The 25,950-nt window shown below is 42.4% G+C and overlaps 1 protein-coding gene across 6 annotated transcripts in view; it reads right to left on the bottom strand.

Annotated features, from left to right (window-relative positions):
• The window catches only part of CCSER2 (coiled-coil serine rich protein 2), a 122,612-nt gene that overhangs the window by 35,015 nt on the left and 61,647 nt on the right, over positions 1-25,950 (bottom strand). For 3 of the 6 annotated variants that reach the window (XM_075610568.1, XM_075610572.1, XM_075610571.1), the window contains exons 4-9: positions 23,321-23,411; positions 20,368-20,512; positions 17,623-17,827; positions 10,932-11,015; positions 2,256-2,342; positions 34-132 (exon numbers count right to left, since the gene is read on the bottom strand). In XM_075610568.1, the coding sequence (XP_075466683.1) occupies positions 34-132; positions 2,256-2,342; positions 10,932-11,015; positions 17,623-17,827; positions 20,368-20,512; positions 23,321-23,411 (711 nt within the window). The remainder of the gene's footprint in view (positions 1-33; positions 133-2,255; positions 2,343-10,931; positions 11,016-17,622; positions 17,828-20,367; positions 20,513-23,320; positions 23,412-25,950) is intronic. The other 3 variants (XM_075610569.1, XM_075610573.1, XM_075610570.1) reach the window with 2 other exon arrangements.

Genomic DNA, 25,950 nt, shown 5'->3' on the forward strand with positions numbered 1-25,950 from the left:
AGACACACACAACTACACACACACACTACTCACTGAACTCTTCCTCCAGGTGGTCTGAGTGTATTTATCCAATTGAGTGTGCTTTTCTCCTTTAGACTCTTGGCTTCCTTTCTGGCATTTACACCTTGTTTTCTAAAAGCATAGAGACAAGAAAACAAGCTGACCAAGAATTCTGGTAAATAATGGGGTTCCCCACTACGTTAGGGGATGTACTCAGAGTTAGGTGGTTGAGAATCTAGAACACAATGCCATCCAATGGGCCAAGTAAAGAATGTTTCAAAATCCCTCTTGATATGCAAAACTCCCATCAGATCTTGAACACAAATTAGCATTGCATAATTTAAAGTAGCAATGTGCCCCACTCGAACAAAGCACACATCTGTGGTTGCTGCTCGAGATGTCTGCAATGCATATTCATTTGGCCGCAAATTGCTCATCAAGACACACTTTGGACGGCACCTTTTTACAAGTTTATACTATGCTTTTGCTGTTGATAGTGGCTCTTTGAATAACTATGTATTTGCTGGGATCAACACTTTTTTGGTGGTGGGGGGGAGGGAGGAGAGTAGAAGTGTGTTTGAAAACGAAGCAGCTTAGATATGTGGGTACTTTCCCCTGCAAAGTGTTTTCGAAAATTGAACTTTAAGGCGGGGGAAAGAAAGCACCTTATTTTAAATAGTACTTTTTTTTGCATTTTATCCTGAAACTCTGACCTGTTGGGGAGGGGGCTTGAGGACTGGAGTTGAGCACCCCTGTGCTAGCACAATCGGTACCTATTTATGTTTGAATGCATTCAAAATTTGGACAGGGATGCAGGAGCCCTGCCTAATACTTTCCTATATAACTGAATCCATACTGACAGGAATTCCTTTACTATGCAAAGTAACGATGATTTAACTGGTCTTTTAGCTCATTAAAACGAGCAGCAAAAAAAATAATTCATCAGATACGCGCTCTACCTGCTGCAGTGTTGTGTTCATTGATATCTCTACAACTACCTTAAATATATAGAACACTGTCAAATAAATCTGGTTTTCTATGTATATAAACAAAAACAGAAAGAGCTTCCTGTAAGAAAAAAAACAGTTGGTGTGAATTCAACAATGAAGCGCTTTCTTAAGTCTGTGTCATTCTTCATTTCCTTAAATTGTATGTAAATAAAACTGCATAAAAAACAGCTGGGAACTGAAATGTAAAAAATAAATAAACAAAACCCCCAAAAAACTTCGCTTGAACAACATTAATACAGATAAAGAATGTGGACCGCCACAAACATGTAAGATGAAGCAGATGGAATCAAGTAACCAGAAGAGGAATTTGAGAAGGAATACAGAAACAGATCAGTCAGCGAAACAGCTTTGCTTTCTGGGATGAGCAATCTGGAACTGTCAAGCGTTAAAGACAAGTCCCCTCTAAAGATACAAAAATTGCCCATAAAATACAAAGTAACTGGTATACGGATTAGAAGGGATTTTTTGATCCAAATCAAATTTCACTCCACAAAATATATGACGCAATGAAGAAAATCTTTAAAAAAAATGATACATTTCGTGCATCGCTAAAATCATTAGTTAGAAATAAAATTAGTTAGAAATTAGAAAGTTAAAACTATGACTAGCGTAATGGGCTTTTATTTTTCGAAGACTTGGTCAGGACAAAAAGAAAAACGCTTATTACAAGCAAATCAATGCGGCTTTAAAGTGGACATTCACTTTTGTAAATCTGGAACACGGTGTTCCCTGGTGTACACAATTGGGGAAAAACCCTTAAGGTCAGGTTCTCAGGCTATCACGGCTTTCGCACAGGTGGTGCAGTTGAAGACTGGGCCACTAATTGAGCCACCTGTGCTGGAGCAGGACTAGCCTGAAAACCTGACCTGTTGGTAACCCTTGAGGACCTGAGTTGGCTACCCCTGGTCTAAAGGTTAACGTGGTAACCTCTGAAGCTAGAGATTAAGAAAATAACCATTTTTAAACACAAAACAAATCTGTAAATGCTCAGGGGGCCAGATCCTAACATTATAATAGTTAAACTCATTCAGTATAGGTTTCAGGAGTATTTCTGCTTTCATTTTTACAGTACCCTGATGACGTAACTGGATTGGGAGCAATCACATGATCCAGCAGTGCCCGAGTTCTGGTGGCACTCTGATGCCACCAGACCCCCGGCACTCTAAAGGTTAAACTGGAAATCTCAAAATTGAGATGATCATGGAACCCAAAATTGATGGTCTGCAAAGGACCAAATATACTTACCAGCTGATACTCTAATTGTTGGATAGTTTCATCTTTTTTCTTGGCCTCCTCCTTAAGCTGCCTGATCTCGCTTAACAGGTCTTCTGTCTGAGATGGGGTAGAATATAAAGAAAAAGGTTGTTTGAAGTTTGATGTGAAGAACTGATGCACGGGTTTTCCTTGAAAACGGTATCTCAATCTGTGCTCAGCCTTTAAGAAAAAATTACCCCCAAAAATCGCAAAGTATTCCTAGCAAAACACGTTGGTATAAAGTCAGTGAAAGTAGGAAGTAGCAAACAAGTCCAGAGCTCACCTCCGACTTCAAAGCAACAATATACCCTTTTACTTTATGGGTTTGGAACTGGGGAGTCCTCCAGAGATGAGCCACACCATTTTCATCTCCAGGGAACCCCCCGGCTACAGATACTTACTGGTGGAGTTAGCAGTGCAAGTTCCTATTTTTTAAAGGGGATTTAAATAGCCATCCAGCAGGAAGGTGCTACTGATGACGATGTGGCTTCCTATTGGGCTGGGGTTTGGCAGCCATTTTGTTTCCCACCCAATCCCCAGGTTCCCATCCTGTAAAAAAAAAAAATGGTCTAAAAAAATAAATAAATTAAGGGGGTATTGTTGCTTTAATTTGTATTAGCTGTAGAGTGCTTCATCTTGCAGCCCTGTATAATTATTACACACTAATCAGGCATGCACTGGGTCTGTTTTTTATGCACGGTGTTAGCTTTTGGCCAGGCACTTTCTCTGTCTATCTTGGAGGCGCACTAGAGTGCCCACACCGGTCAGGTTATGCAACGGTGCGTTTTTAGAAGAGGTAAAAAATAATAATTTACTTTTAAAGACTTTTTATCATCATGGGGTATGCTTTGTTAGGCTTAAGAGAGTGATCGGTTGCAGTAATATGCAAATCCATATATTAAGAGAGAGCCCAGCAGCCACACATCATTATATGGCGGGTTTGTCTGCTATTCCTAATTAGTTGGACTGTTGAAGACTGAATTGAGCTCTGAAGACTTCTTCTCAGGACTTTGTAAATGTATATCTGCAACTAATAGGCTAATTAGTTGGAATATGTCCCTCTCTGATCATTTTGGTTAGAGGTGGTGTGCTTTTGCAAAGTGTGTTACATATGGTTTGATAGAGTGATATCAAGCGTGTAGTTCCTCGTCACTATGAAATCAGAGCAACAGCCAATATATATTTTAGTTTCTAATGAACAGTTTCTGGCCTATCACTAAGGTAGGGATGAGAAGCACAATGGATTTTCTGAGAGTTGAATGGTAACAGAGGACCAAGAATCACTTCTGCATCAAGGGAATGTATAACGCACAAAGTAATTTGCAACAAAAGTACGGGAATCATAGATCAAACAGAGTTAGATTGCAGCCTTTTTAGTTAAGCACTAAACATTTAACCATGAAAATCTAATGCATAACCATATAGCCTGTATGTACTGTGTTATCTGTAGCGTAAAAGCAAAGATGACAACAACAAAAAAATCCATGGACTGCCTATGTCAGGGGCAGCCAACTCCAGTCCTCAAGTGCCATCAACAGGTCAGGTTTTAAGAACATCCCTGCTTCAGCACAGGTGGCTCAATCAGTGGTTCAGCCTTTGACGTGGTGACCCAATAAAAAAAAAAAAGTTGAATCTGTTTATTACTTCTTATTTTTAGCCAATTCATAGATTATTGTTTAGAATGACTGTTGCACATTCCTTTACAATACAGTAAAAATGAAAGATTATCTTCAGGGCTGATGGTATCCGTGCCAATACAATTGAAGACCGTCTCCTTTTATTATTTTCCAAGGCTCCAATTTAACCTGTTCGCTACCACAGGGGCCTTCAACTCACTACGTTTCAGTGCCCTCTGGCTGTGGAAAAATGAACATGAGATAACTACTCCAAAAAAACAAAACAAAAAAAAGGGCAGATCCTTTGGTCCATAAAGAAGTTATGCAAATAAAAAGAAAAGCTGCAGTTCTCAATTGTTTTTTTACACAGTAATATTTTCACAGAAAGGGAGCCATTGTTTAGTGCAAATGTGGCACATTCAGTCAGCTGAAAATGGGAACTTCACATTGTGACAAATTACACATTTTCCTAATTTCCTCTTATTTTTCACTCAACATTTTTGTTGAATCTTTGGTAAGATTTCCTTTATCTGTTAGTTGAACCCTGCAATTCTGTGTCAGAAGACAAAATGGCAATAGACATCTAATATATTTCACAGAGCAGGGGCATGCATTGGGTATTCACTCAGTGATTGGTAAGCATTTTTTATTCCTGGTTTGGAATACAGCTCAACCCCCTTATAACGCTGTGTTTGGGGTCCAAAGAATCACATCGCGTTATAAGTGTATCGCGTTAGAAATAATGTACAATTGTATGTGTAGCCATGCATAACAATGTCTACAGTCATCTCTCCTGCTGGCAGTAAAACCTGGTAAGTTACAGGAATGCCAGCAGTAATCATGGAGGTTTGCCCTCACACCCTGGTGAGGTGCCCTATGTATGGATGGGAGTGGCTACATGCTATGAGTCCCGAGTTAGTGACATCAGAGATGTGCCTGCTTCCTGAGGTATATAAGGCACTGCACTGCCTAAAGTTAGTGTGTGTGGTTGATGCGGGTTGATGTTACAAGGTGAAGCAGCAAGTTCAAAGGTGCCCACTAGTGCAGTAACTAGTGGCACTATTCTATATCCAGCCAGAGAAGGCCAACTGTGTCCAGGGACCTGGCACAGGGGTGATCTCCCTGCGGGGAGAGGGAATCCCACTCCATTGGGAGGGCGTACCTTTTAAAGGGAATCACAGAACAATGCGCGGCTTAGACCATGACTGTGAGGGGCAGCTGGCCCTTATCACCACGCATAATAAAAATGGCTTGTTCAACGAGAACCCCATGGTGTGAGTCTGCAATTACTCTCCGGGGGCCCTCACCACCAAGAAGGAGTTCCTCATCAGGACCATCTACCTGCATACGCATAGATCCTGATGAGGTGGAGGCGCTGCACGTGATGTGAGTAGGACTCGCACCCACTACCTCAGATACCTGTCTGACTTGACATCCCCGAATACCATCATGCGGGAGACTCAGGAGTCCAGTTGCCTACAGGTGCACCACCAGATACAGACATGTAACGGGGCTGGATAGACCACAGGGGCCAATGTAAGATTGGGTGGGTCAGACCAGACACGAACAAGCGTTACAGTTGGAGGCGCTGCTGAGATATCTGTCAACAGGACAGGCTTTTACTGGGCTCACCAGGAACGGGAGAGTGTCTGCTGCCACTTTGTGCTGCGTATAAGGGAGCCAGGGGTAGTCAGGGGAGCTGCATGCGACGCGGACCGCACGGATGCCCTGGGATTCTGCAAGGAGATAGCTGGGTCTGGAGCTGGGCTATAGCTGACCGAGTCCCTTGAGGTAGTGCTAGTGGTAGGACGCCTAAAGGGATAAACTAGTAACTTAGAGCAGGAATCCTGGAGAGGGTCTGCGCTAAACTAACCAACAGCAGGTAGATGCCCAAGTATTGCATGGACGAACCAGAGTACTCTAGTCCATTCCAGACCACTTACCCGCAGGGAGCACAGACTGGGAGGAAGGAGATACAGCAGACATAGCAAGAGTGAGCCTAGCCTGAGGTAGTGCAAACATGAGTCAGATCTACATTAGGTACACAAGGTGGTGCACAAGGCATTTTTATTGTACCGGTGTGGCAGCTGCCCCGCAGAGTGGAGCTCCATGTACAATAATTCAAGACAGTAGTCGAATGGCGCCCGACAGAATGGAGAATCCGCGAGGTGCGGAAGCGCAAATATGGCTGACGGAGGCCGAAGGAGAGAACAAATATGTTATGATGTGTGAGGAAGAGGAGCCAGCTACAGAAGAGACTTTTGGGAGCCTGCTGTGGAATGGCGTGAAAACAGTGGTGGTGCCGTGTATGGCCTGCTTAGGACCTTGGGGTACTGACCCTGAGGATAGTGAAGGGGACAGTGTTGTGAAATGGGAGGCACGTAATGGACTTGCTTGTCATTCAACATACAAACAATCGAACGCTACCTCAACAATGAATCTGATTGACAGTGCAAACCAAGATGGCGGTTCCCGCGTCCCTGGGAAACCGCGTGGGCCAGTTGCAGAGAATATTGCAAATGCTCAATTTGCAGAAAGCTGGCCAGGAGTGGCGCCAACAGAGAGACCCCGCCCTGTTGGGGGGTATGGCGCGAAAGCTGGAGCCGCGCCCACATGGACTGTGACTAGTTCCGCCCCTGTGCTGGGCCAGCCTACAAGTCTACGGGACATCCCCCAAGTTTTAACCAGGGGGAGTGGTTTCCTGTCTTGGCGGATGCGGATGGAGAAAGCTGGAGGAAGGGTTGGCGACCCAGCCCATGCCCTTCAGTTGCGAGGAACCAGCAAGCCGTACAGACCACTAGTGCGAGCACCTCAATTGGTGACTATGGCTTGCAAACAAGAACAAGGGCCTTTGATAACCACTCATCCCTACTCGGCTCCAGGAGGCTTCTTGATCCTCTGAGTAGAAGGCGTAGAGACAGTAGCATGCCTATGCCTGCAGTGTCGACTGCCGGGCGGAGCGGTGAGCTCTACTGCACGATGCGCCCAGTGTGGCCTACAATATTTATCCCCCATGCCAACATTTGTGCCGATTCAAGCAGTAGAGGCTGCGGAAGATGCCGCTATGCTGGCGGCGGAACTTCCTGGTGCGCTCTGGAGGGAGGCTACGAGTCCCGGGAGAACAGGGACAAGCTCCGGTCATCAAAACAGAGCCAACCGAGAAAAACGGTCACCGACGCGGTGATAAGAGGGGGCCGCGCCGCAAATCACCAGGCGGAATGCCCCGGCCAAATGCAAAATTGGAGTCCTCGGACGAGGAGTCCCTCAGCATTATTGCCGTTACGACCCGACCGCCGGCGTACCACAGCAGCAGTACAATTAAAAGAGTGCCACTTACCGGTGTCGGCGAAGAACGGAGCCGAGTGTCGACCATACCGCGGCGAAGTCCCACGGCCGTGGTGACCAGCGGATCTGATGGCGGCAGGTCCACTCCAACGCCCCGGAGTGGTAAGCAGAGTCCATGCTTGTCCCAGGCTCCCAAGGTGGTGGTGGCGGAGGAAGGAAAGAGCCAGGCCCAGGCGGCGCCACGACGGAAAAAGGCGTTGCCGGATATCGTGGTGGAGGAAGAGGTCTCTCTTGGGGACCCAACCCAAGATGGCGACGGAAGACGTGCGTTTCCGGACATCACTTCCAGTGGAGCTGCGGGGGAGATGATCGTGCCCCGGCGCTCGAGCAGTGGTGGTCGGACGCCCAAGTGGAGCGGGCGATCGACGCAGCGATCGAGGAGTCGTGAGACCGGAGAGACGGAGAGTCCCTGCGGCGGAACCGGACCAGGTAGCGGAGAAGAGTGGGTCCTAGCCCCGCGGATACTGACTGTGCGGCCCTATCCCCAAACCCCAGTCCTAGCTAGACCCCAGGCCCTAGTTAAAGTCCCAGCCCCATTCACTTTCACTTCTGGGTCATCCTCCAGTTTAGGGATGTCAGGGGATTCACGGGTCACTTCCGATGAACGGACTGGGAGCCTGGACTATGGGACATCTGATGATGGGTCAGTGGGAGGAGGGAGGATTACACGGCAGGTGTCGGTATCCAGTGACTGCCCCAGTAATGTGAGCGTTACTATTGGAAGCCAGAAAAAGGGTTCGGACAATCAAGCACCGTCCGAGTGTACGTCGGGCATATCTTCCAGCGGTGTACCAGAAGAGAGAAAGCTAGAGGAGGTCTCGCTAGAGGAGGTCAGGGAAACCCGATGGTGGGCCCCCTTGTTTGAGGGATATGTGCCCTGGATTGATAGGACATGGTTCATCATAGATCAGGAGGGGGTAGTAGATCATTGGTGGGCTAAAGGGGAGTTTACGGAGGAGGATCATCTAAGGGAAATCCAGGATAGGTGGTATAGAATTGGGCGAGGATTAATAGAACCCCTGGGTCCGGATGGGTTGGATGATCCGGTGGATCCTGATGAACCCCTGTCATGGGTGTTGCCGGCGAGAGCGGGCAGTGCTAAGCTGACAAGGGCCTGCCGAGCAGAACGGGCCATTATAGCTAAATATAAACGTACCCATGGGCTAGAATACCCATATGTTCCCGAACCCCTCATGCAGGAGATAGAGGACCGCAGGGATGGGTGGCTCAGGGAGGATATTGAGTACTACATGGTTACCAAGGGAGGTGCCATTAAGGGCCCCCAAACAGAGGAACGTATATCCCAGTTAATGCGAGTCTGGAGTAATGTGCGCAGCATCTACATGCATAAGGTGGTGTATAGAGGGGAACGTGGCTTGCCCAGGGAGTATAGCGTAACAGTGACCGACATGGCGGGCAGAGAAGTGAAGAAGCCAGATCCTCGTCACTATTATTAGGGAGAAAGCAAATGAGGTCTGTGAAAATAAATCTTGAGCGCCCCTGCTGGTCAGTGAGCGCTGTTATCTAACTAATTATGAAAAGCATTGTTATGACTTTTGATGTGTGTTCCTTTTGCAGTGTTTCCTGAAGAAAGGTACACCAAATTTAGGTCCCAGCCGGGACGGAGGGGATTCACCAGGGGGAGTATATAGCCATGCATAACAATCTCTACAGTCATCTCTCCTGCTGGCAGTAAAACCTGGTAAGTTACAGGAATACCAGCAGTAATCATGGAGGTTTGCCCTCACAACCTGGTGAGGTGCCCTATGTATGGATGGGAGTGGCTACATGCTCTGAGTCCCGAGTTAGTGACATCAGAGATGTGCCTGCTTCCTGAGGTATATAAGGCACTGCACTGCCTAAAGTTAGTGTGTGTGGTTGCTGCGGGTTGATGTTACAAGGTGAAGCAGCAAGTTCAAAGGTGCCCACTAGTGCAGTAACTTGTGGCACTATTCTATATCCAGCCAGAGAAGGCCAACTGTGTCCAGGGACCTGGCACAGGGGTGATCTCCCTGCGGGGAGAGGGAATCCCACTCCATTGGGAGGGCGTACCTTTTAAAGGGAATCACGGAACAATGTGCGGCTGAGACCATGACTGTGAGGGGCAGCTGGCCCTTATCACCACGCACAATAAAAATGGCTTGTTCAACGAGAACCCCATGGTGTGAGTCTGCAATTACTCTCCGGGGGCCCTCACCACCAAGAAGGAGTTCCTCATCAGGACCATCTACCTGCATACGCATAGATCCTGATGAGGTGGAGGCGCTGCACGTGATGTGAGTAGGACTCGCACCCACTACCTCAGATACCTGTCTGACTTGACATCCCCGAATACCATCATGCGGGAGACTCAGGAGTCCTGTTGCCTACAGGTGCACCACCAGACACAGACATGTAACAGGGCTGGATAGACCACAGGGGCCAATGTAAGATTGGGTGGGTCAGACCAGACACGAACAAGCGTTACATATGCATTGTACTATAAAGTATTTAAGATACCAATAATCGTGTTGTAAAGTATTCATGAATAAGAAACTGGGAGCCACGCTTGCATCGCGCTATAAGCGGATCCGCGTTGTAACGGATCGCGTTATAACAGGGTTGAGCTGTACTTGGTCTCCTCTAAGATTTACAGCTCCATTTTTCTAACAAAATCAGTCTAATTAAGTTACAAGCACCTCAGCTCAACTTTGTTTCCTATCAATATCGCCATTTTAAAAGAACAGATTCAAGCCAAAAGTAACAACAACACATACACGAACCTTCCCATCACAAGCATGTTTTTAATCAAGTATATCCATTACAGTTTACTCGGTGTAATATGTTGCTATCCCCTGTGCTAGTCAATGCAGACACATTGAAAAAAAAAAAAAAAAAGAGAGGCAAAATCAAATTAATCTGAAAGACACCTTTATTATGTTAGCTCGAGTTTTTATATTAGATTCTTGTACTTATTGAAGTCCTGTCTACCTCAGAAACCATCTGCTTACACCCAACTCACACACAATTAACAGACAAGTACATCATGTGCCTACAGAATTGTATTGAGCTGCAAGAGAAATTACAGATATCTGGGGAAAATCACTTGCTTCTCCATATAACTAAGCAAGCAATACCAATACAGAACCTTCATTTGAAAACATTTCTACTATAAATGATGAGGCAAAATAATGTATATACCCAACAATTAAAAACAACCTGCATATTGTTTGTTCCACAGAATGTCTTTTTGGGGTTTTCCCCAGATAAGAGGTAGTCCTAGCGTTAACATTTGGTATATGTGATTCAGAATGTGCAGGAACAAGACTTAATTGTGATCTGATAATAATGGCTATGGTAGTTAATCTATCAAATCAGTAACGACAATGCCAAATCATAAATTCTGAGTCCAAAACTGCAATTACGTATTGGCTGCTGCCTAGATATGTATGGCTGAGCCGCTAATGGCTTAGCATTATGAAATTATACAAGGGCTCCATGCATTTTTCCATTGGTGGCCATAGCACATTATCTCTCACAACTATCTATACCAGCTTCTCCTACATTTTATGCATGTCAGCATCCTTGCATACTGAAGCAGATTGCGGGGGACGGAAACAAAAGTATCTAGGATCCCGAACTGCATCAGGCTGTATTAAAAGAGGAAATCACCAATGATATGCCTATAATTATGCAATTATTTTACATACTTCTAACATATATTTACCTTCCAAATTATTTCAGAATCCTGTGGTTCTGGTGTCGTCGGGATTGATAGCTGTAAGTCTTGTAGTGATCCACAGTCATCACCCTAAGAAAAGAAAATGAACATCACAATTCAGTGAAACAATATACATTCATTCTTTAATTGAATTCTGTTTGAAACTGTAAATTACAAAATTCAATGTTTAAGTTTGTTGAGTAGGTTTGATGAACTCATAATATCAACTATAAAGTACAGTACTAGTAAAGACCTAGCAATACTTTATCTGTGGTACAATAAAGAAGTCAGCCCACTGACAGACAATCGCCTACTAAAAACAATTTCATACAATGTGGGTCACTGGCACTAAAGGACATAGCTATGTAATCGGTGTGGCACTATTCAACCATTAGAATTATTAGAAGCAGAATAGAGGATTTATCTATAAGAAATATACTGTTACAATATATATATATATATATATTATATATACACATATACACAAATATTCATGTTGCTTTAATACATACTCTGAAGCTATAATATTAACCAGCCATCATGTAGTACACAAATAAGTGACATGGGGTTCTTGCACTGCTACAATGAGGTAGTAAGCCAAGTGATTGTAGGTATTATTCTAACTCCCATGCACATGCTGAATACCAGAGCTATCACTTTCAGATATTACTATAAGAGTAGAAAATGGTGACTGAGATTTCACATCAGTCATGCTAACTTTGAACAGTGTATAAAAATGTACACCCAAGAAGCATGCAGAAACTATATTGGGAAAACAAAGTGGTTTAGCTTATTTTTCAATATGTAATATATAATGTGTTGCAGTATTATCGGTCCTAGCAAATGCACAATAATAGAACGTAAATTACATGGACAGTCTCAATTCCAGCCTACAAGCAAGCACAACGCCAGGCACCACCATCTTTGAAATCTGCATAATAAAAATGAGTCATCTATCCACCCCCCCCCCTCTCTTTACCTTCTCTTTTGCGGTTTCTTTCTTCTATCCTCTTTTCCATTTTTTTATTTTTTATTATTATTATTTTTATATTAAAATCGGATGTATAAATCTAAAATTAGCTTGGGTTCCACGGATCCCTCATGTAATAATTGTATGTATGTATAATTGTTTGAAAACACAATAAAACAACTTTTTTATTTTTATAAACAATTAGTCATCATTAGATGAGCCAACTGACAGTTTTACGCAATTTCCTATATTACCTATTTTTACTGTCAGAGAAAAATTAAACATTGTGTGTTGAGGGATTATTGGGGGATTGAGGCTACAAACATTATTCATAGCCTGTGTGTTATACAGCAATATAGTCTCTTTTACGTAGTCCCCTAAAATATTTATTAAACAGATTGTAAATGACAATCTCAGTGGATACTATACTGTTCCATAAACAGATGTGCAATACTTTTCTATCACAATCATTCCTCTGCCATATACTGTACATAATATAGACTATATTCCCTGGATTTTTCAAAAGTGCTGTTTGGAATATTACTTTCAGGTCTAAATTTGAAAAGATCTATAAAAATACCTAAATCTATAATGGAACAGTTTAACTTATTACATATAGAGCATTCTGGGGGTGTTTTAGCTCTGATGCATTTTCACTCTAATGATAACGAGACTCTTATGCTATAACACCTGGAGGGAGCAAAGGGTGAGCAACACACTTTTCTTATTAAGGAATGTTCACCCCTTAGGCTGTGCTTATAGTGCCGGCGACAGACGTTGCAGCAAAACAAATGCATTGGCGCCGTCGCGTGTGCTTATAGTAGGCGCAATGCGCCGGATTGGTCGCGATCACTGGAAGTCATCTTTATTTGATTTTCCAGCGACCAACGCGTCGCCGTCGCTATAGGCGTAACCTAACTTGTCCCTGAGAAATCTGGACCTAAAGTTGAAAATCTGTTTTGCAGATCCAAAACATGAATCATGTCAGACCTGACTGAAGGTGCGTTTTATTGGACTTATCATACTTGTCAAAGCATGCCCATATTATTATATTGCATTGCTCACCTACTGTTACTTACACAAGTCTGCCGCAAGTCCAACACTTTGCATCTATCCCCATTCTCTGCCCCTTTAGTGTCACATCTTAATTTGCTCAAGTCAAACTAATGTGGACGAAAAAGTACAAGAATCACCCCGAACCGACTGTTTTGCAGTTTCACTGCATTAAATCTGTACAGTCAGTTTCAATCAGTTTAAATATGGGACCGAGTTGACTACAAGTTGGCAATCACAGAGGTTTCAGCTCAGACTGGCACTTGAATTTATACATGAAATTTCTATTCCTGCGCTGAAAGGCAGAGGGTGGAGGAACCCGCATCCCACACACAGCAAGTTAATATAAGTCCAATCAAATGCAGAATTGTTTTCTTTTAGGCAGACTAGTTGGAAGCTTAAAGAAGCAGTGCAGGTTCATTTCTTATTTTGTTTTCCAATAGAGACTTGACATTAAGAAGGCAATGAATACTAAAATCAGAGTGTCATGAGATTATATTAGTTTACACCAATGGGGAGAATTGTGAGTAGTTAAACAGTACTCCCTCCACTGGCACCAAAAAAAAGCTACAAAATCTTACATTTGTGAACCACGCAGGCAGCACACGGTTTAATGCAAGAGGGCAGAGTTCAATGGAAATGAAGTCATTAATCACCACAATAAGTCATTATGCCTATCACTACCATTAGCTTACTGTGGTCCTGCAATAAGTGAGGCTGCACCTCTAAAGTCAATATAATGAATCAAAAAACAGTGTACACACGCACACAAGTATACACACACACACACACACACACACACAATTACAGAACATAGATGCTAAAATGGAGCCTTATATTAGTTTAAAATTATATTTGTTGTCACTGTGCTGTCACTGTGCAAATGTCACAAGCAAAGCGCAGCAGCAAATACACAGAGACCATCTATTGTGTCGCTACCAGCACATGGCGCTTTTCTTCTTCCCTTCACACATATATTCAATTTCAGGCTGTTTATTAAAACAGCCACCTTTCTTTGGTGATGTCTATATGCTTCCGTAGCTACAACTCAGGCTGTTTATTGTGTTTTTACTCCAGAACAGTGACAGGCACTTTAATTTTAAAGGGTTGGAGGTCAATCTTGGCTGAAAGTGACTGAATCGCTTAAATCTCTGGGGGAAACTCGGAAGTTATTTACAAAGCATTTTTGCCTCTAAAATGGAACACAGTGTCCAGCCAGTTCTAGGACTTCAGCGAATTACCAAGTACAGGTAATATCACCTACTACAGAGTCCTAACTATGTGGTTATCAATGGACATTATCACACTAAAGATTAATCCATTCTCTCAGGAATTAAAATGGAGGATCTTCAGAGTTTGATGAGGAATCAACAAGTCTGATCTCCATAGGCTTGAATAACTTCCTAGACCTAGAGTTTAAGAAATTAACCGTGGGCAACAATATACGTGAAAGTAATTAGCAACCCAATATAAGGAAAGGACCACAAGGGCAGGGATATTTGTTGAAGTATATTAGTAAACAACTTTTTCTCTAAATGACACAAAAGGAGCAGTTCAGTGGGCTGATTTTTTTTCATCTTTTTGATCCTCATGTTTAACAAGTGTGTTTACTTGCAATTTGACAAAAGAACAATGGTCAAGCCTGGAACACCACCACAGGGAGGTCATTGGATGTCCATTTACCACAGGGGTGCTCAACTCCAGTCCTCAAGCCCTCCTCTCCCAACAGGTCAGGTTTCCAGGATCTCAGCTTCAGCACAGGTGGCCCAATTAGCCCCTGCTTCAGCACAGGTGGCTCAGTCCCTGCTTCAGCCAGGTGTCAATCTTTGACTGAGCCATTTGTGCTGAAGCAGGGATATCCTGAAAACCTGACCTGCTGGTGACCCTTGAGGACTGGAGTTAAGCACCCCTGATTTACCACATAATACTAAAGATTCAGCCTTTATTATCAGTCAGAGATTGGAACATTTTCACAGGGAAAAAAACCATGTCAGACAAGATTCAAAGGTCCAATGTTCTAGAAAGATACCAGTGAATCCTCAGTGGTGTACAAAAAGGTGCAATCCCAGGTAGCCAGACAAAACAACATCTTGCAAAACCTTTAACAGTCTGCTCGGCCTCCCTAAACCAATATAATCACGCAAATCGCAAAAGGTTTTCAGTGCTCTGATTATTTGGGGAATTAATTACAAGTTGAATTATTTAGTTGCCTCTGAGTGAGGAACTGTTAGTCAATCAAACGTGTCCTTTAAAGAAGAAATCGTGCCCCGTTTCACCATTTCTTGACTGATCCTCCGATTGAGCCACCTGTAGTGAAGCAGGGATATCCTTAAAAAACCTGAACTGTTGGTGGCCCGTGAGGACTAAAGTTGGCCATCCCTGCTCTGGCTGATCCCTGTGTTTGAACTCTGTGTAATTTTTAAAAAGAATTCAAACAAGGGGATCAGCCAGAGCAGGGGGTGACCAGCTCCAGTCCTCAAGGGCCACCAACAGGTCAGGTGTTAAGGATATCCCTGCTTCAGTACAGGTGGCTCAAACGGAGGATCAGTCAATGATAGATACCTGTGATGAAGCAGGGATATCCTTAAAACCTTACCTATTGGTGGCCCTGGCGGACTGGAGTTGTCCCAGCCACCCACCAGAGCTTAACTGTGCTATTTTTAGTTCGGTGTTCCCACACACCCATCGGCTCCCAAGATACTTATCGGTACATATCGGCAACATACTCTCCCTGACATTGCATCTCTCTCTTGGCTCTCCAGACCTGCAAAATTCGGGTGCCATTTTAATTTCTCTAAAGAAGAAGAGAACACTAGAAACTTTGCCGGTAAATATCTTCAGAACCTAAAGAATACCCCGACCCAAAATTATTTTAAAAACAAACAAAAAACATGGTTAATTAATATTTTTTTTAAAAAAAGGCCGTCAGGATTACAGCTTTAACTTGACGTGTCCGTACCAAAGAGTCAACAAAGATCAGGGGGGGGGGGGGGATGAAGAGAGATCGCTCTAGATGTGAAAATACTTGAATGTACAGTGGCAGACAAAAGAGCAAATCAAACCTCTCCCAAGTCTTAGCTATCCATGTTTACAGAGGAACTTTACAAATTATTTCCCTACATGTATGAGAGTTAATTGCACAAAGGATATATTCCTCCTGGGGTTGGCATCACCTAATAAGTGTATTATTTACCACTCTCACTGACCAGCGAAAATGAAAAGGGGTTAGTATTTGTAGTACATCAACAGCCCCAACTGCAACAGGGTTTGACGTCAAACATCTGTTTGAAACAATACTAAAGCACTCATGCAAATGAAAAAGCAAGTGCTTTTTTTTTTTTTTTTTGTTACTGTATCTTTAGAGATTATCTATGGAAAACCATTATAAAACAATTATGTTAACAGCTTTCAATTTCCAGAATGTGAAGCAAGTACAAGTCATTAGAATTAAAACAAGTGATCACCGTTTAAACTTGGTGTACTACATGCCCAAGGAAAGAAGCACCGAGGAGAGGAAAAGGAAATGTGGTGATGATATTTCGGGTGAAATTCAAAGACTGCAGGGTCGGTAGTTAGAATTCTTTCAATGATTCCCCCGCCCGCCACCCCTGACCATTTCCAGTTGTATGAAGACAACTTGTGATCAATGGTTTTCAATCCCCTTTTTGTCTATATACATGATGTGCCAAAGATTTTCTTTGTACACTTGGCGGTCCAACTGCAGGTAAAACATACAGTACCTGTGGGATTATTCTTATAATGCTAGAAAAACAAAAGCCACAATTGTGTCGTCTGACAAATGTACAGTATGAAATCGAAGTCACTTCATAGCAGTAGCTGATACCCAGTTATTTAAAACTCTTTACCACCATCAAATGCTGAAGCCTCAGAAAGAAAATAAATATATTTTGTTACATCTGTTTTGTAGACTTCAATAAGCCAACAATTTAAAATCACTGGTTGCAGAGAGAGAAAGAGAGAGAGAGAGAAAGAGAGAGAGAGAAAGAGAAAGATAGAGAGAAAGAGAAAGATAGAGAGAAAGAGAGAAAGAGAGAAAGAGAGAAAGAGAGAAAGAGAGAAAGAGAGAAAGAGAGAAAGAGAGAAAGAGAGAGAGGGAGAGAGGGAGAGAGGGGGAGGGAGAGAGGGGGGAGGGAGAGAGGGAGAGATCAGGGGTGGAGGGAAGGGAGAGAGAGGATCAGGGGGGAGGAGAGCTCAAGAAAAGACATGTTGGTTCTAGTTACTATTAATTGTATTCCTTCAGCCATTCTGATGATGTGGGCCAAATCTTGCAGTCGAATTTAAGAACTGATCCCTAAACTAGTCCGAGTTTGATGGGCCTGGTCTAGCAGTTGCTGCACATTGGATAGACTGTGTTTGCGCATGTATCTTGATGCTTACATTATTTATACACACTGTTTAACATTAGTGAGGAACACTACATGGACTTAAACCGTTAACTACTGCACACATTTTGAGGGGCATTATTAAATTCCTAAACTGTTTTATAGTTGGGCTGGTATACCAGATTTAGCAATGAAAATCACAGATTATTTGAAACGAGACAAGCGTATGTGCAAACCTCGTTTTACTTGATAAATCCTTTACATTGTGAATTGCTTGCAATGTACTTCTGAGCTTTCAGCAAGTATATGTAAGAACATGCAGGCCACTCACCTGTTGTAGTAACTGTTTCAGTTTGAGTAACTGGATTTTTACTGCTGTGCAGTCTTGAACCATGTGACGGAGGGTCATTTCATCGAGCATAACCGTGTTTTCCCGTAAGCCCACTATCGGTGTCGTTCGTGGAGCTTGCTGGTAAAAGTTTGCCGTCCCATAGCGCTCTCTGTGATTAGTTGGAGGCTCCAGGCGAGCAGAACCCCTAAAACAAACGGAGTTCACTTTAATGCGCTCCGATAATCTATTACTTTACTTTTGTAAAACCATTCTATGAAAATACGAGTGAGAAATGTGTCCGATTACATCTTGGTTGATGGATTATGGTACAGGAGTAGATAAAATAAAAATCACATTATATCAAAGAAATGGAGCGAACGAAGGCAACGAGAGAAATTGCTGATCCTAAATGTACCATGTCTGTGTGCAAAAAGATACATGCACATCTAACTTTCAAAATCGGACCTGAAAACACACAGTACATGGTCCATGTTCTAGCCAATAGAACTTCATAGTTTGCTCTAAATTTTAGGCATAGCCTCTGGACAAGGAGTGCTCCAGAAGAAACATGCATTAAAGCATAGGTGAATTAGAGCAGGGACGCGCAAAGTTCTTGAGCTGCGGCCCCCTTCCCAGGAGTCGCAGCGTTCACCCCCCCCCCCCCCTCTCCCAATGGCTCGGTGTCAAATGATGTTGCAGGTCATGCCACGTGACTCCATTGCGCCATTTGACGCACATTGCCATGGTGACGCGTCGCCGAAGACCCGGCTGGCAGCAAGTAAGTGAGTTGCTGAGGCCTCACGCCTCCCCCGGCATTTAAATGCCATGGGGAAGAGTGTGGGGCCTCTAACCGTCGCGCCCCCTTACAAATTCTCCCGCTCCCCAGTTTGCGCACCGCTTAATTAGAGAATGAAGGATAAGCAATTGTATTAATCCAAGTATATTAGGAATGATAGAGGACAATGTGTTGAAAGGGACTGAAAAGGACAACTCTGGCCAAAGAGGCCATACAGTAGAGGATGTTCCCATGGATGTGAACAGTGAAATGGTGAGGGGGAGGTATTCTCCAATAGTCAATATGAACAGAACAGTTACCTTGAATAGAATAAAGGGTATTTACTCGCACAACATGGAGATTCTGAAGCAACAGGATGCCTTTATAATCATTATTCACTCACATGACAAAGGTCATCTCATTATGCATACACATGAAAAACGTGAAGCATCCTTTCGAGTAACACTTCACTACTTATATTGCCCAAGATGATCTTCTATAGTTACCTTTTCAATGTCAATAAATAAGCAGTGCCCTGTATGATGTTACCAGATGGGAGAAAAAAAAAACAAAAGTAATGTCCAAAAAAATCATATAGACAATATCTAGGGTAACTTTTAGAGGGAAATTGAATATTCTCTAAACCGGTCAATCTGTCAAAAACCTCCAAGTATAATGAATTACCCTCTAAGTTAGCATCAGGGTGGCTATTTATGCATGTCTGCTTAAGCAACTTTTTAACTTGTCGCACAACTAAGACTCTGTCAGTATCCAACCCCAAACCCACTGCAGTTCATGAGAAAACAGTGTAGGCTGAAAAATTCCTCTCTCCTTGCTTAATCTCAATGCTCCTTCAATTGTTAATTGTAGGATCACTGAGGGTCTCCTGTTAATCACCACACAGAGCAGATACTGTTTTTCCCAGCCGAAGCACTTTAAAGACATTTTTCTGCAACTACTGTAGGTTCAGAAATGAGTTCTATTTAGTCTTAGGCCTCGTCCGGGATGACGCAGAGCGGGCGCGCTTGCTGCGATGAAACACATTGTTGCAATGTGTGTGGCCTGGGTGAGCGAGGGCCTGCGCGTGCACGGCGCTTAGCTGCTTGCCAAAGCAAGCAAATTTGATTATGCCACTCGCTGTCGTGTCATGTTAGCAGTTCGCCAAATGAGGGCGAACCAGTTTGGTGACATGGCCACGCTCCCCGTGCGCGCAATAGCTGGCCCGGCCTGCCCAGCAGAGCGTGTGACGTCACCGCACATGAGCGCCAGCGCGCTCGCTCCCTGCCTAGCCACAGCCTTAGATCGCAACTTTGATATGTATTTATAAAGCTCCAAGCACATTTGCAAAAGAAAGCCATTTACCACTGCAATGTGAAGCATCGGTACAACAAAATATTAACAAAGAACCCTAATCAAAGTAATCTAAACAAAATATTTGTTGTATTTTTTTTATTGCACTATGTTGAAATCTTAAAATAAAAGACTTTAAGATAATATTTATTAATATTTCTTCAATTAACAAAACCTGGAATAATATTGCATGTCACAAGTAAAATAAAAAGAACCTACACAAAGTAACATGATGAGAACGAGCGGATTCATTAAAGGCACCAACCCTTTAAAAAGAGTGAGAACAATGTAACTCAAAGCATTCAAACATTTTCAACACAACGCTGATTTATTTTATTTACTTATAAATAGTTTTCCTAAGCAGCAGGAAGGAAAAAAAGAGGTAACTCCCAATGTATTACTTCCTGGTAAATTATTTTATAAATAAATAAAGGTTCGTTAAATTAAGAATGTTATGTTTTGTTTTTTTTAATTACCATACTGTAGATTAAACCTATAAAACGTTCCATTACCAAAATGGTTTTATTTTATTTTAACCCCTTTGCTGCCAAAGGTCTGTAAGCAGCAGGGTTAATATAATATGGGTCTGCTTATCGCCTCCACTAATTTGCGGGCCATACCTGCTATGGTGGTAGTGGTCAGCATTGCCCAAGTGGTACTGTTCTTGTCCATTCAGACGCTGTGGAGTCCTTTTCCAGAATACTTGTTGCGTTGGTCTCACATTCCGCTCCGTTCTTTCAAAATGACTCATATTTTCACCTTTCCCTGTGTGAGCAACCAAGTGTATAACAAACAATTCAGACAGATCTGTGTACATTTTGCCATTTGAAGTTCTTTCTTTGAGAAGTACTGTATAAGCCATCGGTGGCAGGAAGCGTAGAGAGATAATCAGCATCCCAGTACAAGGAACAGTTACAATGTTCATTTTCATAGGGGTTAAATGTTACCCTTCAAACACGAATCACCTTCAAGCCTCTATAAACCTGCAAGTGTTTTATTTCATTACGGTTTTCCTTAGGGAGGTGGAAAAGGGTACTACGGGTGCTCAAGTCCAGTCCTCAAGAAACCTAACAGGTCAGGTTCTCACGATATCCGTGCCTCAGCACAGCTGGCTCAATCAGTCCCTGCTTCAGCACAGGTGGCTAACTCAGAGGCTCAGCGACAGAGTCTCTGATTGAGCCACCTGTGCTGAAGCTGGGATATCCTGCAAACCTGACCTGTGTGAGGGGGGGGGGAGGGGCTTGAGCACCCCCCTGTACTAGCATTCACACAACATTTAAACACATTCCACTGGTCTGCCTTTATCCAAAATAGTTTAAAATCAAAATCAACATCTAACTAACCTCTAACACAAGTGCAAACTCTTACAGATCTCTGTGTCAATTAAGGAAATAACACTTTAAAGTAGCCAGCTAAAAAAAACTTGCATACACTCACAAACTCTCTACAAAACCAGGGAGAATAAACCCGTACAGCAATGAAAAGAACTTTCCAAAGTGAAAACGAATACTGTACAATGCTTCAAGATGTTTTTCCACTCTTAACACTGTCCGTTACTTACCCAAAGAGCAACTCTGCATAAGGGAAATATTGTGTCATTCTTCTGCCGACTCACAGTTACATACAAGACATTGAAACAAACAGGCAGGCCTTCCTTCCTACTGGATTCCCACCCTCAATGTGGCTGGGAATACAGCCCACTTTTGTCCTGTGACTCCAGAACTCCAGCCCCAACTAACCACTTGCATAGCTACTGAGTTAGATCTACGGATATAAATAGAAGCACCTCCCAAGACTGGGAATGGGATGCAGGAAGTTACAGGAGGGCTCGAAAGTGGTGCCACAGAGATTCACTTTTACCCACTCCACAACTCACAGATTGACAAAGTAACAAGGTAAAGGCTCAGGAAAGTGTGCAAAAGTAACAGATATCCACTATTAAACTTTGTGACACAAAATGAGAGAAATGTAGGAACAGGCATTGCAAGCAAAGTGCTGCAATGCAGATCCCTCAAGCAGTGAATGGGTTAAGGACGCAGAGCAGGATTCTTCATGTAAAATCATGCACTGAGCGGATGAGAAGCCTAACTGTTATGATGCATTAGCCTCCCTGATGCTAGAGGGGTTAAATATCAAACTGATTTGCAATGCATTACATGTCCTCCAGCAGTGGAAGGGATTACATTCATATGCTACAAAGAAAGTATTTTAGTGCAAAATACAGCTTTTGTCAACATGATTTTTTTCCCTTCTAATTGTAGTGGCCAGCTTTGTTATCGAGAAGATTTAAAAGCTTTTAAAAAAAGAAAGCTTTGAACTTTACAGTGAGTGCAGCCTTTCCTACGGCTGTGATACTTAACTTGCGACCTGTAACTCAAATCTGACACTGAAAAGCTTGTGTGTTCCTTTATTATACACAAAGCAGAAACAATTATAATTTAAAAATTCTATGGAAATAGATTTTTATTTGCAATTTTTTTTTCACTCTCTCCCAGTTGGGAGTTTTTACTCTTAGTTCCAACTCTTACAGCCCCAAATAGAGATGGCCCTTTTACTAGCACAGCCCCAAATAGAGATGGCCCTTTTACTAGCAAACGAATCAGAACATTTTGTTCCCGACTAGTAACAGGTCTATTGAACCACATCTTTTAAGCAGCTGTGCAAGCTTATCCCGTTTTATTTTGAAGACACCTTTCATTTTCACTAAAACCATTCTCAGTGAGTGGGTGAGTTAATGAAATCATTGATGTGTTACAACAAGACAGTGCTGCTGTGCAGAGAACAGAGAGGAAAGTGTGTGCAAACAATAGTAAGATGAAGCTTAGCACCTTTATATTGAAGGAGCAGTGACATCCGACAAAATTGGCTGGGTAAGAACAGATCACCAATGTTAATGAGGCCAAATACACACACACGTCCATAGCTAAGGAAATGCACTCAAACAGGTAAACCCAACTCCGAGATCACAAAAAGAACTAGTGGTGCAAATCGTTGTATAATGGCTCCACCGACACCATTGCAAACAGCACTAAAAAGCAAATGAAGGCAATATGTCCAGAAAAGAGAGTCAGCACACAATAACTGCATAATATGCTTCTATTGTGAATGATCTTTTCTATAGAAAGACCCCCATTTTTATATATTTTTTAAATCAGTCATCAAGTGTCACTGCCCTTTAAAAAAAAAAAACAAAAAAAAAAACAATACATGACTTTAGAAAGTGGCACTTTGAATCGCAGCATGTTATTTGTGGGACAACATGAATAATCAACATTGATTACTAGTACATGATCTAGTTCAGGGGTCGCCAATGCCAGTCTTCAAGGGCCACCGACAGGTCAAGGTTTAAAGGATGTCCCTGCTACGGCACAGGTGACTCAATCAGTGGTCAGACTTTGACAGCCACCTGTGCTGAAGCAGGGATATTCCCCAATACCTGGCCTGTTAGTGGCCCTTGAGGACTGAAGTTGGCCACCCCTGATCCAAGTGATTCATGAGCAATAGTCAGGTTTGTGCTCTGGGCTGGGCTGTAACGCTGCATCAGCAAACTTCCAATTGCAATTGTATACCAACCAATTTCACAAGGCGCGTCCTCAGGAAGATCAACATCCAGCATGAGGTCATCATCTTCCAAGTCGCAGGAGTCCAAATTATTGAGAATATCCTGTAAGAAAAAGAAAGACGTGAAGAAGGAATCATTCAGATTGCTAGCAGATTGTGTACAGATCCCCGCTTACAAAATGAAGACAAAACATGTCTAGAAGGTGAGCTTGTATTTTATTTATTTTCTTACTCAGAGGACCTGTACCAAATTCCATATCACTAAAATGCCTACATGTGACTGGATCTGTAGCACATTCCTGCAGAGCATAACGTACACACACAAAAGAAAAAGCAACTGAACTAAAACATTGTAATTTGTTTCTTGTGATGCCAATACTCTGTGGCTTTCAATTAAAAACAAATCTTAATTAAAGCCAACATTGTTATCAAGGTATTTCCTTTTTATTCTGAGCAAGACATTCTATTTTAAAACATATACAAATGAGTTTGATGTGTTCTATGGAAACATGGTCACTACTCACATGCATTGGGGTAGTACTACTGTAAACTGTTAACACTAGTTTTTTTTATTATTATTATTTATTCCAAATATGAGATCACTATACAGATATCCTTGTGGACAGCAATAACGTAGAGCAGAAGGGACCAACTTCAGTCCGCAAGGGCCACCAACAGGTCTTGTTTTAAAGCTATCCCTGCTTCAGCACAGGTGGCTCCATCAGTGGCTGAAGCAGTCCGATTGAGCCATATGTGCTGAAGCAAAGATAGACTTAAAACCTGACCTTAAAACCTGACCTGTTTGTGGCTCTTGAGGACTGGAGTTGCCCACCCCTAACCTAGAGCATCATCTAGGCTAGTAACTTAAGTGGGAAATATTACTAACAAAGTAGTAGCGACTAAAACAAATGGTTATTTGGAATTCACCTAAACCATGAGAAATATTCCCTTGGGCATGCACGTTTTATACGGAAGGGGGAGGGGGAGGAGGAGGAGGAACGCATTAAAAAGAACAATGTCTGAAGCTATAAAAAACGAGTGTGACCCGACCACTGTAAATAGTTAGTGTTCTTCTGTTTCTTTCCCCCAATTCACAAGTTGTACTGTCCTTAATGCCTTTGCTGCTGGAGGGGACAATAATGCATTGTACCATGTCACAACAAACTCCTTCCACAGTAAATTCTATATATCATGATGGTGAATGGTCATATGTCATTGTACATATATACTTTTTATGTAGTTCATGCCCCAGCAGACTGAATACAAATCCTATTATGACCTGGGTTTTCCTTTTAGGAATTTGAACGGATTCAGTATTGGTTTATGTTCTTGACTTATTTGTATTATCAATTGTAAAGATAATGCAATTCCCATCAAGTAAAACAGATTACCCTTAAGAGTCTTGAAATGTAGAGCGAATTTAAAATGGTTCCTGAAATAAGGCGTTTTGGCACATAATTCACACTACCTAGGCCAGGTGTGGTCAACTGCAGCCTTGAATGGCCACCAACAGGTCAAGTTTTCAGGATATCCCTACTTCAGCACAGATGGCTCAATCAGTGGCTCAGTCAAGAGACTGAGCCACCCATGTTTAAGTAGGGATATCCTGAAAACCTGACCTGTTGGTGGCCCTGCAGGACTGCTGTTGGCCACCCCATGCCTAGGAAAAGATGGGAAAGAATAATAGTCCATGGGGTCAATAGATTATGATTTATACCCACAAACCTAACAATATATACAGTAGTACTAATCCTTGCCATTAACCGGGATATGCCGCTGAACATTTGTTACTAGCTCATTGTTCTTAGTTTACAATACAGCTCTATTCACCAAACCCACTGTATACGCCACAAATAAGAGGTGATATACTGATCCTTTAACATATTCCTTTTTCAGTTTTCACAAGAGCCTTAAATAAGTGATGGCTCCTCTGTAACACAATTAAGATGACATTTATTCTGACAGGTAACCCTATTAACACATTGGGACTTCTTTCTTTAGGTCAATTTTTTCAACAACGCTAATGAAAGTTGACAACAAAATTACAGTATGTGTAACCAGTTGAATACAAAGAGGAATATGTTTTGACATGTATGTTGCATAGGAGCTAAGCTGCTTTTATTAAGTAATAGACTTGACAAATACATCAGTATTTGAAATCTCGCCAGAAAAAAAGTGATATTTAAAAACAATATATCGTTTCTGTAAATAACTTAAATGGTTAAATAAATCTGCATTTGTTACTGGAAGAAAATGACGATTTGTACAGAGCGTGTCACGTCTCAGTACTCCTTTTGCATATTTCAAAGCAAGTCTAAGGGAGACTCGTACCTAGGATGAAAGTAGGTTCAATGTACAGTAGCTGATTGACACCTTTTAGGGGAATTGAATCGTTCTATGGAAGTCAATTACACCAAGTAAAAAAACATTTTTTGAAAAAAAATAAGCTTTTCTTGACCAAGTTGAACTGGTCATTCAAAAGTGACAAACTGCTCTACTAACCATAACAAAAAGAAATGTCTCCTTTCTTTTTACAACTGCAAATCCCTCGCGCTGATGTTCTGAGCAATCCCACCCTTTTTAAAATCTGCAGTCTTATCAGTTGTTGGAAATTTGACACAGGGATGTTAAAATGGCCACTT

The sequence above is a fragment of the Ascaphus truei genome, chromosome 8, assembly GCF_040206685.1.
Source record: "Ascaphus truei isolate aAscTru1 chromosome 8, aAscTru1.hap1, whole genome shotgun sequence".
In the NCBI taxonomy this organism is placed as follows: Eukaryota; Metazoa; Chordata; class Amphibia; order Anura; family Ascaphidae; genus Ascaphus; species Ascaphus truei.